Source organism: Canis lupus, chromosome 8 (genome assembly GCF_003254725.2).
Source record: "Canis lupus dingo isolate Sandy chromosome 8, ASM325472v2, whole genome shotgun sequence".
In the NCBI taxonomy this organism is placed as follows: Eukaryota; Metazoa; Chordata; class Mammalia; order Carnivora; family Canidae; genus Canis; species Canis lupus.
The window spans coordinates 68261518-68275497 of NC_064250.1; the positions used below are offsets into that span (position 1 = coordinate 68261518).

General features: G+C 58.3%; 1 protein-coding gene across 2 annotated transcripts in view; it reads left to right on the plus strand.

Moving 5' to 3' along the window:
• The first annotated feature begins 1055 nt into the window (after positions 1-1055).
• Positions 1056-13980, plus strand: part of EML1 (EMAP like 1) — a 212469-nt gene continuing 199544 nt past the window's right edge. For both annotated transcript variants that reach the window (XM_025442903.3, XM_035720075.2), the window contains exon 1: positions 1056-1280. In XM_025442903.3, coding sequence (XP_025298688.3) covers positions 1088-1280 — 193 coding nt within the window. In that variant the 5' untranslated portion in view covers positions 1056-1087. The remainder of the gene's footprint in view (positions 1281-13980) is intronic.

Sequence of the window (13980 nt, forward strand, 5' to 3'; positions counted from 1 at the left end):
AAATATCAGCCTCCTCTCCTTGGGATGATCGTGACCTCCTGCCCCTGCCGGGGATGCCTGCCAGTCTCCAATCAAGCTTTCCTGGTTCTTATCTATGCACCTGCTGGTCTCTTTTCCTGGAATGCCCTCTCTCCCCCTGAAAAAACTTTCAGATTCCTCACAGACATAACTCAAATGCCAGCTCTTCCAGGAAGCCCTCCAGTATTGGGGGATTCGGGTTGATGACCAGCTTCTCTCCTCTTTAAACCACTTCACTCCTTCTGCACCCTGCATGCAGACCCGGGTAGACCTCGAGTCCCGGAGTGGGGGGCCCAGTGACACCCAGTCCAGAGCTGACGCCCCTGGGAACGGAGCCCAGAGCCCTCTACTTGCCTCATTGCCCTAGTCTCTGGCCCAGGCCCTTGTGGGGACCCAGGAACAGGACTGGGTTACCTCTTAGGCAAGCACGCAGCAAGCGCATACTAAGTGCTTGCTGAGATGTGTCCTCCCAACCAATATTTCCTGAGTGCCCACTCTGTGCCCGACATGGGTCACACAGCTCCCCCAGGGAGTTCACCTCTGTCCCCGCACAGCACCCCCAACACACGTGGAGCGGTCGGCACCCAGGAGGTGCCCCGAAGTGGCTGCTCACGGTCTGCCAAACAAAAGCAAGGGCCACGCCTTCCTGTAGCCTTGGAGACAGACAGTCGGGCTCCAGAGTCTGGCTCTGGTCACACCCCTAACTGGCCGGGTGGCCTTGGGTGGGTCGCGGCTGGTCATGGAGAGCTGAGTGGGTGGACCAGCGTGGCAGCACCAGGCACGGACTCAGCGGGTGGCATCGCTCCGTCTTCTTCTCTAACGTCCAGAAAAGCCCCTGGTTGGCTGAGTGGAAGCATTCCCAGGGCGAGAGGCTCGGGCATTCTGGGGTCTCCAGGGCTGGGGCTGGGGGCCGGGGACTGACCAAGCACCCTGGGGTGCAGCAGTTACTCAGGCAACATTCCGAGGCTGCCCGGGAGAGGCCCAGGGCAGGGGAGGGCAGTGCCCAGATTTATCCACCAATCCGGCGGGCTCCTGGCTCTGGAGCACGTTCTTATCTGCCCGGCCCAGCATGGGGGGGCGGTGGGGGCCGCCGGGCCGGCTGGGGCGGGAGCTGCCTGGGGACTGGACGCGGAGCAGGCCCGGCAGCCCAAGCCCCACCAGGTGGGTGACGGCCACTGACGGCTCGGAGCGGCCCTGCGGGCTGGTGGCCGGCTGCCCGCCCATCCCCTGCACCATGTCGGACGGCGAGGGCCCCTCGGCCGGTGAGTGGCAGCGCTATATTTACCCGCCGCGGCTCCGGTTGCAGAGCCAAGGCTGCTGGTCGCTGAGGGCACCGGGCGCCCCCGCCCCGGGCTGCAGGCAGCTGTGGGCTGGACCCCCTTCTTCCTAGCCTGATGCCTGGAAGGGGGACCGGCCTCGCCAAGCCAAGTTCAGCCGCACCCCCCGTCTTCCCGACGGGGCTACACAGGAAGCTGTGCCTGCTGCAAACCCCTCCCGCTGCCAGCCGGGGAGTCCGGAGCCGACCCGCAGCGCAGGGGGCCGGACTGCGCCTGGGCCCCTCGGCGGGCCTGGGGGAGCCTACGGCTTCCATCTGATTCCCCCAAACGTCTGAGACCTCTGGGGAGTTGAGCCCCGGCTCTGCCCGCACAAGGCCGCCTCTCCGTGAGCCCCCGGGTCCTCTAGGGTGGAAGCGGCCAGGGGCACGAAGGCAGAGGGGCGGCCAGATAACGGGGCCTGCCCACGTACCCTCTGCCCTCCCCGGGGCGAGGGGTTTGCTGGGGACTGGCAGGCCACCCTGGCTCCTACCGGTTGAAGGCGAGCTCTGGGAAGACGTCCCTCTGAGCTGGCAGTGGGTGGGGCAGGGGCTGCAGGCAGCCTAATCCAGGCTGCCCGGGTTCGAATCCCAATTCTTTCGTTTCTAGATTGGGTGATCGACCTTGGGCAAGCAGCTTAACTGCTCTGAAGCTCAGTATCCCCGGGTGAAAAAAGGGACAGTGGTAACAGTCCCTACCCCTCAGGTGCTTGTGCAGATTGCAGATTGTGATAAAGTGTGACAGCCTGATGTGCCGTGAACGCTCAGTGATGGCCCCGCGAAGCAGCAGGTGGAGGGTCCTGGGCAGGAGCCCAGGGGCACGGGAGCCTCCCTGTCTGGCCCCTCCAGTGGCGCCTTCTTTCCTAAGCCTCTGCCCATCTGGGGTCCCCTGGATTTCTTATCTGTCCTGCAGCCCCGTGGAGAATCCTGGGCATGTCAGGCAGTCCTGGGGGTCCCGGGGTGCTTATGATTGCTGGCAACGTGACACCCCCTGGCGTGGTGTCTGATGGACGGTCCTGGCGCCCGGGCCTGGCCAAGTCAGATTTGGAACAGAGTGTGTGTGCGTGTGTGTGTTGGGGAGGGGGACACCGACAAAACTGGCCTGACCTCACCCTCTTCCGCCAGGCGTCAGCAGTGCAGGCTGCCAAGAATTGTCCGCGGAGGAGCCGGTATGGGGGGGCGGGGGTGCCGCAGACAGGCCCTTTCTGGCTGGCTCTGCGCACACCTGACACGAACCCGGAATAGCTCTCTCCCTCCACCAGGGACACGGTCCTGCTTTTAGCAGCTTGTAAAACCACCCGCACGGAGCTGGGTATTTCAGGAAGGCCAGAACAATATTTAGCCCGCCGAGGCGATGGACTGGGTGCTGAGCATGTGCATCTGCGTGTGTGTGTGTGTGTGTGTGTGTGTGTGTGTCCGGGAGGCTGGGAGGAGACACAGCCTTTACCGCCCCTTCGCTGCTTAGGAGAGGGTCAGCTGGGCTGGGGCCGGCAGGCATGGTCATGGCTCTGCCCACCCTGGCTGGGCAGGTCACCCCGGGCGAGCTCGGGACTTGGCTTCCCGCCTGTCAAATACCGTGGCCTGGTTTTCGTCTCTGCTGCGGATCATGGGAGGCAGGAGTGAAAGAACACCTGGGTGCAGGTGTGTGCGTGTTTGTTGGGGGGTGGTCTCCTGGAATGTGTCATCTGAAGTTCAAGACTTTCTAGGATTCCAACCCCACGACAGAGATTGGGTCCAGGAGGCTGCTGTGAAATATTTCTACCTATTTTCCGAAAGCTATCTCTGGACCTGCGTCTCCAGCGGGAAAGTTCGCCGCCGCCCCCACAAACCCCACCAGCCACCACCTGTGTGGCTGTGGGCGGGTTCCTGGAGGTCATGGTGCCTCAGTTTCCTTATCTGTTCCGTGGAGACAATAACAGGACACTAGCTCCTCAAGTCCCAATGAGGATTAAGTGATCAAAAGTGTGTAACCCGCTTAAAAGAACGCCAGGCTTCCTGTGAGCAAGTGTGACTGTTACTACTGTTCAACCAGTAAGTGAGCTGCAGCCGAAGAGGAAAATGAAGGGGACGAATTAGGTGTTGTGTCTTGTCCTGGCCACTTCAGGGACATCGCTTGATCCCTGGAGCGGGATACATGAACTTTGCTGTACAGCTGGGGAAACGGAAGCTCAGAGAGGCAAATAGACCCAGGTGGCCCAGCTGGTACATGGTAGAGTTAGGATTCGAACCCAGCTCCCCAGGCCCAAACTAAGGGCCCTGTCTGGGAAATCCCATCCTGCTCACCCCAGGGTGGGGGCTGGTTCTCATAGGCCCTTCTGGCTCTCATCTGAACAACAGCCCTTCTCATTTCAGACACAGCTAGCTCAGCATCGTCTCCGATAATTTGGAGCCTGTACAAAAAAAAAAATGTGGTACCTTGTCAGGGCGTCAGGAACATTGTGCAGAGCAGGAGCACGGTGGCAGGCGGTCAGCTCCAGGACTTGTGGCCTTGTGCCTGGACAGGGGAGCCTGGAGGCTAAGGTTACCAGGGAGTCAACACTGTATTTATAGCAGGAACCGCCTGCACCAGTAACTGCCAGCCCGCGCACCCCGTCCAGCAAAGGGGCTTCCCTTACAGTTGTCTGGATCCGAGGCCTGGCTCTGCCCCTGAGCGAAGCAGAGCCCTGGACGGGCCACTTTCCCACTGAGACTCCATTCCCTCGTCTGTGAAATGGGGCCCTCCCATGTCCCCCACTGGGTCTGGAGCCAGCGTCTCTAAGTGCTGGCATCCCCCGGACAGAGGGGCGGCCCGGAAGGGGCTGGCTCCGCACATCCTGGGTCTGTTGATTGTCTCTTCCTGCCTCTGACCTCGCGTCTGGCCCTCCCCGCCCGGCAGCACTCTGCAGGAAGAGAATCCAGCCTCTGTGCTGTCATTCCCCACATGTTTGGGAAAATTTCCAGCAAAGCAGTTTTACAATTCCAGGCACCAAAGAATGGGCCGTTGTACTCTCAGCCGAGCAACGAATGCAAGTCCGCCAGAGCCCAGGGTTCGAATCTCTGCGCTCCCACCCCCGGCTCTGTGGCCTTGGGTGACTCGAGTAGCCTCTCTGAGCCTCAGTGGTGGGTTTCTGTTTGCCGTCTTTGGAGGGTGTGGTGAGGATGGATAGCCCTGACCTGAGTGAGTGCTCAGCCAACAGAGTGACTCTCTTCGTCCTCCTGTGTAGACTCCTATCACCACTACCGTGTCCCCTCTGGACCGCAGCCTCCCTTTGTCTGCACAGTGGACAGTGGACAGGCGTGCTGGTGGCTGCCCCTGTCTGGAGCACCTCCCTCAGAGCTCTGCGGCTCCTGGAGCTGCTCTGAGTACAGGAGGGCCAGCAGGCGGGAGGGCCAGCCGCTCTGTGGGGTCCCCCAAAGGCTCCCCAAGTATCTCTCTTTGCCTGGATACAAGGGGGTTTTCCCAAGGCTGGAGGGCCTGACACTGGGGTGGACCATCCCATGTCTCACTCAATCTCTCCTGGCATCCCCAGAGCCCAGAGAGAGCCCCACTTCCTTCTCCCTCCTTGGCCTGGCCTGGGTTTCATTCTCCTTCATGTTTACCAGCTGAGCTCAGGGCCAGGGCCTGTGTCTCTATAAAGAGCTTAAATCAAACCGTTTTCATGATTTGGGCCCTACTCTTGGAGAGGAAACTTCTTCCCCCAGGAGAGGCAGGCTTGGTCCCTGGGCCTTGTCATCTCTCTAGGCTGCTCCCATCCTGTTGATGAGGGCTTCCCCCTTTCTAGACAGGTAAGTGGGTTCAGGTTTCACCTTTTGGGCAATAGGGAGCCAGTGAGAACTCTAGTGGGGGGTGGGGGTTAACCTGAATTGCTTCCATGTATAGGGGGCAGGGATTAGAGCGTCTGGAGGCCAAGAGCCCTAGGAGGAGGCTGGCAAGATGGTCCTGAGGAGAGAGGGTGAGGCTGACTTGGGAGGGGAGGGATGGGGAGAGTAGGGGGCTTAGCAACTGCTGAATATGGGGGCAGGGAGGTCCAGAGGACAGATGCTCATCTCCAGGGGACTGGGGGTGGCCTGGCAGACCCAGAGTCTGTCTGTAAAAACACATGGGGGTGGTTAGAGGATGGTGTCCAAAGTCAGGCAGGCCTGGCCCCCGCCGTGGACGCTGTGGACACAGGCAGGCTCTCCTGTCTGACCCTCACTATTCTCATCTGTTAAGTGCAGGTGACACCAGAACCCCAGAGAGTGCCATGGGGGCTCCTGTGAAATGGCGCCTTCACATTCCCTCTGAGCCTTGGGTCTGGGGGGTGGGCATGGGTGGCAGTCCATGGTGCCCAGGAATGAACCTTAAAACCCTCACCACAGGTGTGCCGGCACCTGCTCCTGATGGCAGAAGGGCCCCACCTGAGCCAGCCCATCCTCTGGCCTCTATGGGGCTTTGCCTCCTCCAGAGAGCCCCCTTGGTTCTGCAGTTCTTAGGGGACTCTGCCCCCTTGGAGCTCCCACTTCTGAACCATCTGGTGAAGGGTGCCAGGCTGGACACCCCTGTGTGGCTCACAGGATGTTGGATGTCAGGGGAGATGTTTGGGTGGGGTTCATTGCTGTGTGACCCGCGACAAGCCTCCTTTCCTTTTAGGCCACAGGAAGGGGATTTGTTGGCATCCACCCTCAGAATCCTACGGGCGAGCACATGGCTCTGCACACATGTCCTGTGTTCCAACATCAAGTGGGGCTTGGGTCCCTGCTCTGCGCCGCTCCTGTCACAGCCTGAGCATCGGCTAAGCATCCCACTCTTGGTTGCGGCTCAGGTCATGATCTCGAGGTTGTGGGATGGAGCCCCGTGTTGGGTTCTGTGCTCAGTGTAGAGTCTGCTTCAGATTCTCTCCTTCTCCCTCTCACCCGCATGCTCCTTCTCTTAATTAAATAACTAAAATCTTATAAAAGAAAGAAAGAAAAAGAAAGAAGAAAGAAAGAAAGAAAGAAAGAAAGAAAGAAAGAAAGAAAGAAAGAAAGAAAGAAAGAAAGAAAGAAAGAAAGAAAGAAAGAGGTGGTGGAGATGAGTCACAGATACCTGTTGTCATCCACCACGACTGATTTCAAATCTTTGCATTCATCCCAACAGATCCTTTGTTTTTCACTGACTGTATCACTCAGGATGGACTCAGAGTGTTCTGGAAAAAGACAAATCTCAATGGCTTAAAGCAACAAAGGTCTATTTCCCGCTCATGCAAAGGCCTTTGCGGATCTGGGTAACTCTCAGGGAGGGTTACCTACGTGGTGGCTCAGCCTGATGCTTCCATATGGACCCACGCTTCCCCGGTTATGGGGTTGGCAGAGAGACAGGGACATCACACTGACAATTAAATGCCCCCATGCAGAAGTGGCCCATGCAGCCACTGCTGGCACTGCATTGGCTCGAGCAAGTCACATGGCCACACCTAACGGCCAGAAGGCGGAGTACAGCCCCGTTTGTGAACCGCAGTCATTTCTGCACCTCCCTCCGCCCCTGTTGACTTTTGTTCCCAATTGACTTAAAAAAAATAAATAAATAAAGTAATCCATTTTAATTATGAAATGTTGGAAGCATATCGTCTGAGCTGCAGTCCATAAGCATCTGAAATGCAGATTATGAATCATTCCAACATGCAAGTCACAAAGCAAGGGGCAAGATTTCTCAAAATGTGTTCTTCCCCACAGATCTGAATTTGCATTTCAAAGCGCAAACATAAGTTTCTGAAAGATTCGGTCACCACACCAGCGAGGAAAAGCATAACCAAGAGAAACATTAGCTGTTAATGGCTGCAAAGCTCTATTGATTTATTATTTGCTAACGCACTGAAGAGGGTGCTGGGCTGGATAGCTCCTGAGCCGGTTCAATCAACAGCCCACGGACAAAGAAATAGGGTCTGAGTGTAGAAGGAAACGATTGTAGACATCCAGTGGGAGGTGAATTACGAGTCTCTGCTCCAGCTCTCTGAGGCCGACACTATTTCCTTGATCCCATGACACCACCACGGAAAGGCTGTGTCCTCAGTTTGATTTGTACCGGGGTCTAACCAAACGAGCTTAACCGGAGGGCCGTGGCCGTGAACCCCATTTTGTATAATGAGATAAGACCTGGTTTAAAAATAATGTTTGCAAAGACTAGAAGTTTTCTCTAAGCCTTTCCGTAAGGGTCGATGACGTCAGCTGAATGGCTAGAAATTAAGCTGGAATTGGGGTGGGGATCCTAGGACTCCCTGCCTGGGGAGGGAGCCTGGGCCTCACGTTTCAACCTCTAAGCCCCAGACTGTTTAGAGAACTCTCTACCTAGTTTAAACACGTCTTCCAGGGTTCCCGCCTGATTTATTTGGGATGGAAAAACATGTCAAAGCACTGGTGCAGTTGCAGAAAATACTCTTCCTGCCGCTCCTTTCTGGAGGGGCCTGCGGTCTCAGTGAACCCCAGGATTTGGCAACGCGGACAGGGCAAGTCCTGTCTTCCCCACGGGGGTGGGGGGAAGAGCTGGGGCCTCGGCCTGGGGAGGCACCTGGAGGCCGCTGGCCCGGAGAGGTGCGTTCGGGTCCCTCTGAGTCCCCAGTGATGCTCAGGTTCTGGTTTTTGGACGCGGCTTGATTGAAATGTAACTCAACGCACCTGCCCCAAGCGTACACTGCGGTGGGTCTTAGTCTGTTCCCAGAGCTGTGCAGCCACCCCCCAAGGTCCCTTGGAGAACATTTCAATCACCTCGTAGGGAAACCCCCACCCATTTGCAGTCACTCCCAAGCCCCGGCAGCCTCGTCTCTCGCTGTCTCTACGGATTCGCCTGCTGTGGACATTTCACATAGATGGAATTGTACAGGTCGTGGGCTTCTTTTGCTTCGCAGAACATTTTCGGGCCCCTCCACGTGTGATCTGCATCCCTACTTCATTCCTGCTGTGGCCAAATACTAACCCATCGTGGAGAGAGGCCACATGTTATTTATCCAGTCACCAGGAGATGGGTGTTCAGGTTGCTTCCACCTTTGGGCTGGTAGGTCTATCCTGCCGCGGACATGAACGCACAACTTTTTGTGGGAATGGATGCCCGTGTCTCTTGGGCGTACACCTCCATGTGGGACTGCCGGATCGGAGGGTGGCTCCGTGTTGAACTTTCGGAGGACCTCTGTACCTGTTTCCACAGTGGCAGCCGGCATTCCCCCCCAGGGGTGCGCGAGGGATCCCCCTTCTCCGCGTCCTCACCAACGCGGGCGGTTACCTTTTTGATTCCAGCCATCCTAGTGGGTATGAAGGTATCTCACGGTGGCTTTGATTTGCCCTTCCCCAGCGACTGGTGGTGTCGAGTGTGTTTTCTGTGTTCTCATTAGCATTGCCCCCTTGGCTCTGAGAATGTAAGCCTCAATGTCCTCATCTGTAAAGTGGGGACAGGGAAGTGCCCACCTCACAGGCTGCGGGGACGATTCAGGGAGATAATTCTAGGGTCCTGGCACAGAGCAGCTGCCCAGCGAATGTTTCCTGCTCGAAGCTGCGGTCTGGACTTACGTTCCCTCTTCTGAAGGCGAGGGAGGGACGCGGAGAAAGCTGGAGGTTTCTGCATGTCCCAAATCTATTTAGAAAAGGGACAAACCGGGATCCCTGGGTGGCGCAGCGGTTTGGCGCCTGCCTTTGGCCTAGGGCGCGATCCTGGAGACCCGGGATCGAATCCCACATCGGGCTCCCGGTGCATGGAGCCTGCTTCTCCCTCTGCCTGTGTCTCTGCGCCTCTCTCTCTCTCTGTGACTATCATAAATAAATAAAAATTAAAAAAAAATTAAAAAAAAAAAAGGAAAAGGGACAAACCTCATGAGAGAAGGTACGGACTGACCGTGGCCTCGCCCTAGGTGATTTCTCCCTAGTTGCTGGGCCGGGCAGGCCAAGCGGGCTGGCGGCGTGTGCACCACCCAGTAGAGAGGCAGGTGTCCAGGCCACACGCTCAGTGGAGATAAGCCTGGCCCGCCATTCGGGTTTCCGGTGAGGGACACCTGCAAGTTTCTTATCATCAGTTATTTGGCCTCCTCCCCTTGACTCCTCCCGAGGCTGGTCACATTGCCCTTCCTGGACTTGCAAGCTTCTGTCCGTCAATGGAGAGCTCTGGAAATAGGCCAGGAGCATCCTCCTGTGAGCTTGGGCAGGAGCCTGGGGCCTGGCGGAGGTGCTGATGGCCAGGCCGATTGTGTCGCTGTAACCTGAGCTGGGTGGGAGGTGACAAAAAACACAATCACCTCATCACGAGTGGAAAACAAAACCACCTCCAGATAGCAGGCTCATTAGGCTGCCCCAGAGGGAACAATTCATGCTCTATTCTGGAGCCCAGTGGGAGAAATGCAGAGAGTTCACCCTGACGGCCCTGGATGTTCCGTTGGGTCTATAATCTGGGAAAGGTGGGCCATACCCCATGGCGACGCCAGGCTCTGGGGCTGGGTGTGGACGCTGCCGTGGGCAGGAGCGCCAGGCTCTTGACCTGCCACTGGGCCCATAGCCACTGGGGCAGCTGGTGAGAAACAGGGGACGGGAGTGTGGCTGGGGAATCAGTGAGATCGGCATTGGCATTTGAGCTCTGCTGCCCGGTGCTGTGTGATCCTTTGCAAGCCACAGAATGTCTCTGGGCCTTTGCTCGTCGTGGAAAGTGAGGCTGATGGTACCTTATAGGATGGCTGCCACGCACGAATGGAGGAGTGCAGGTGGTCAAGGGCAGGGTGGGGGGATTCTATAGATAGGAGAGGGGCTTCGGGTCTGTGCATGCGCCTCAGTGGGAGGGGCTCTCCGGGGGGAGAGGGGAAGCAGTGAAGGCAGGAGGGAAGCAGAACACGGCTTTAGGCAGAGTGTAGCTTTATTTTGTTCATTGTGCACTCGAGCGTCCGCCCAGTGGGGGCAGAGAGCACGCCTTTCTGGTTGCCTCTGCTTCTGCAGGGGTCACCTGGGACTACCACCTGGCGCCACCCCGAGGGGGCGCAGGGGTGCAGACTGCACGACACAGGGTGAGACAGGAGGACGGCTTGGTGCCCGGCCCCGGTGAGCCTGGTGGCGTCCACCCCAGGGGCCTGGCTGTCTCCCCCGAGCCCTCCCGCTCCTGCCCAGTCTGGCTGCGGCACCGCGTTTGCTTCCTGGGGCTGCTGTAACAAATGGCCACAAACTTGGTGGCCTGAAACAACAGAAATTAATTTTCTCACAGTTCAGGAGGCCCAAAGTCTGAAATCAGACTCACTGGGCCGAAGTCCAGGTGTCAGCACGGCCATGCTCTCGCTGGGGGAGGATCCGTCCCCGGCCTCTTCCTGCTTCTGGTGATGCTCCATGACTTGGGCCCGTATCCCTCTGGCCCTGCATCCGTGGCCACATGGTCCTCCTTCTGGGATTAGATCTCTGTCTGCTTCCCTCTAAGAGTTCTCTGGTGGTGGCACCCCCTGCCCCCCACCTCGGGATCCTTAATTTAATTACATCTGCCAAGACCCCTTCCCCGTACATGGTAACATCCAAAGGACTTAGTGAGTAGAGCTTGGTGTCTTCAGCCAATCGCAGGCACCATCACAGGGTCCCCGAGTACTTTGCGGCCTCCTGGGGTGCTGGCTGGGGACCCCGGGAAGCAGCCCGAGGGGCTCAGATCCCCCCAAGGGAAGAGCGTTGCGTCCAAGCGAGAGCCCACATCTTCCTGGCCTCCGAGCCCTGCTCTGCTCTCTCCCTCCTGAACCGTCTTTGGCTCCTGGACCGCAGCTTCCCAAGCGCCAAGGGCAACCGTCTCCCCTTCATTTCCCGTCCCCCTCATGAAGAAAGTGATGTATGGCCGGGAGGAAACAGGGCCGGTGGGAGAGGAAGCACGGTGGGGCCCGACTGCAGGAAGAGTCAGCTGCTACCTTTCAAAAATACACATGAAAAAAAATACTCTTTTTAAAACAGCAGTTTTTTAAAATTGTGAAGTCCGAATACGAAAATAAACCCTGAACCATGCAGATGATGGAAGTCCTTCTCTGGGAAGCTGAGAGGGGAGCCTGAGCAAGAGCCAGGCCTCTGTGGGAGGCGGCGTGGGCCTCACTCCAGCGTGGGCATGACCGCACCTGGCCGAGCCTCGGTTTCCCTGTCTGGGACTTAAGGCTCGCCTTGGGATGCCGTGATTGGGAAGCGGGGAAGGTGGCTCAGCAAGTGCAGCGCATGGAGGGGGCCCTGCCTGCAAAGACGGGGTTGTCACCTCTTCCCCCCCCCGGCAGCGCCCCCATCGCCTGCCTTTCCCATGGGGCACCTGTCCTCTCAGCCCTGCGGCCCAGGGTCCCTGACATTTCAGCTGGTGGGACTTCTCGAAGATTTCTCTCCACTGGAGCTAATTCTACACACCTCAGCCCGGCACACGCCACCTCTCTGGGGTGGCCCCCAGCCCCCCTACCCCTGACACCCCAAGTGTAGCCAGGAGCTAGAACCTTGCACTTTCTGGGCCACTTCTCGCCTTTTGGTCCCTCCGCCTGGAACACCCCCTCGTTCCTAGCAAAGCCCTGCTTCCCTCCCAGCCTCTCCTTCCGTGCCAGGGGCCCCTCATCAGATGGTGACCGTTGTGAGGGCGGCATCCACATCTGAGCCTATGTCCAGCCCCTGGCACATAGTAGGTACTCAACGAACAGCTTTGCTACTCCTCTAACGCTGCTAGCTGCTGTCCCTCCTGCAGCCTTTATGAAGGAGACCCTAGGGTCGAGACCCGTCTAAGGCCCTGTGCACCCTGTTCTCTCACTCCATGGCCCCACTGCCAGGGGTGACCATCACTCCCACTTTACGGGGCTCAGAGGGTGTGGCTCATCACACGCATCCCTTCCCTCTCTGGGCCTCAGTTTCCTGATGTGGCAAGTGGGGGAGGGGCTACTGTTGGTGATCTCCGAAGCCTCAGCCCTGGGGATGGGGGACACGACACCACCACACGGTGTCCCTCCTTGTGACATCACCTTAGTCCTCTGGGTGAGGCTTCAAGTCGAGGCCTGGCCTGCCCGGGGTGGGAGGCTCCCTGTGCCAGAGGAGAAGGGGGAAGGATGAGGTGCAGGGGCTGAGGCCGACCTCCCGGGCCTCCCTTTGGTGGCCTAGGCCCTCTTGTTTTCGATTTCTGCTTGTCCCAACTGTAAAGTTACAGGTTCAGGTGTGGGTGGGCAGGGTTTGCACACACGCATTCACGTGTTTCAAGTCTTGTCGTGAGGACGAGTGAGTCCACTTGGATCCTGCACGGGGCAGGGAGCACGGGCAAAGCCGTCCAGCAGCTAAGTGGTCTGAGCAAGCCTCAGTTTCCCCACCTCTTAGGCCGGGAAGTGCTGCGCCGAGCCCACGCGGGATCCGATGCCTCCCCCGTACCTCCCCACCAGACCCGCAGATGGCAGGCGTCCGCCCCTCAAACACATGCAGTGTTACAGGGGGGACAGGTGGTCACGAGGAAAAGCTGTAAATCTAACCTGTCTTTTTAACAGCATCTAACCGGCCTTAATCCTGCTAATGGCTTATCTGCCTTTCATGAGAAGGAGGGCCGACTTCCGGCCCAGGGCCAGGAACAACAGGCCTTTGTGTTCTTTTGGAAAATCGAGATGGAGCTCAGAAGCGGACGAGTCAGGTGTTGGCGCCTTATCTTTCCTGGCAACGCCGGGGCCTCTGGGCCAGGTCCCTGCTGGCGGCCGAAGGGAGGCGTGAATAATAGAAGGGCTGGCGCTGGGCTCCCTGCCACCGCGCTGTGTCGGGAAGCCGAGGGAGGAACCACGGGGACACGCAGCCTCAAAGGGCACAGGGATCCTGGGCTCCAGAGGGCCTTGAGGCTGGGCTGGCACTGCTCGGAGGGGCGAGGTCCCTGCATCAGCGTCTCTGTGAAGGCCCCGGGTTTCAATCTCAGGTTACACAAGCTGTGTGTCCTTGGGCAAGACCCCAACCTCTCTGAGCCCTCATCCCCTTATCTATGCCATCCCTGCCTACCTCTTGTGGGCTCCAGCACACAAGGGCTCCAGCAGAGAGGCTCCCGGGTGCCTGGCACACAGGGGGTGGCCCACAGTGGCAGCTACAGAAAAAAGCACTCAGGGTGGGGCCACTTCTCTTCCTGGGAAACAGGGGGCTTTTCCTGGTCCCCAAAGCTTGCAGGACTCCAATTCTAATTTGCACTACTGCTGATTGGTGGCTCAATCCCCACCACCCCTTTGCCATGGGGGAGGGGTGGGGAAGACTTGAGGTGCGTTTCTTGGTCCAGAGGGGCTGCCTGGAGGAGGTGTGCCTGAGGAAGGCAGGGGGCAGGAGCCAAGCGCCAGCCAAGAGTTAGCAGAGGGATGGGCTATTTCATAGACGATGAAACCGAAACTCAGAGAGCTCAAGTGACCCGCCCTCAGTCACCAGCTGGCAAGTGGCGGCCCCTGTCACCGTCATTGTTGTACTCAGCAATGGGAGAGCATCTTGACCCTGCGACGCCTTTCAGTGAAATGGAGCTTGGGAACAGAAATATCCTGGGTGAGGCCACTGGGTGCCAGCGATCCAAGGGTCAGCAGCTGCTGGGCCCCCTGGCGTGCAATGAGGACCCTTGCTCTTGCTTGCGCTGCTGGAGGTGCCCCTCCCGACAGTACGGGGTGGGGGGGCGGGTTGCTGATCACCACCAATCACTTCTGATTCAGGGTGGGTCTCAGTGTGGGATGTCAGGCCAGGAACATGAGCAGGGGCGGGGGGCC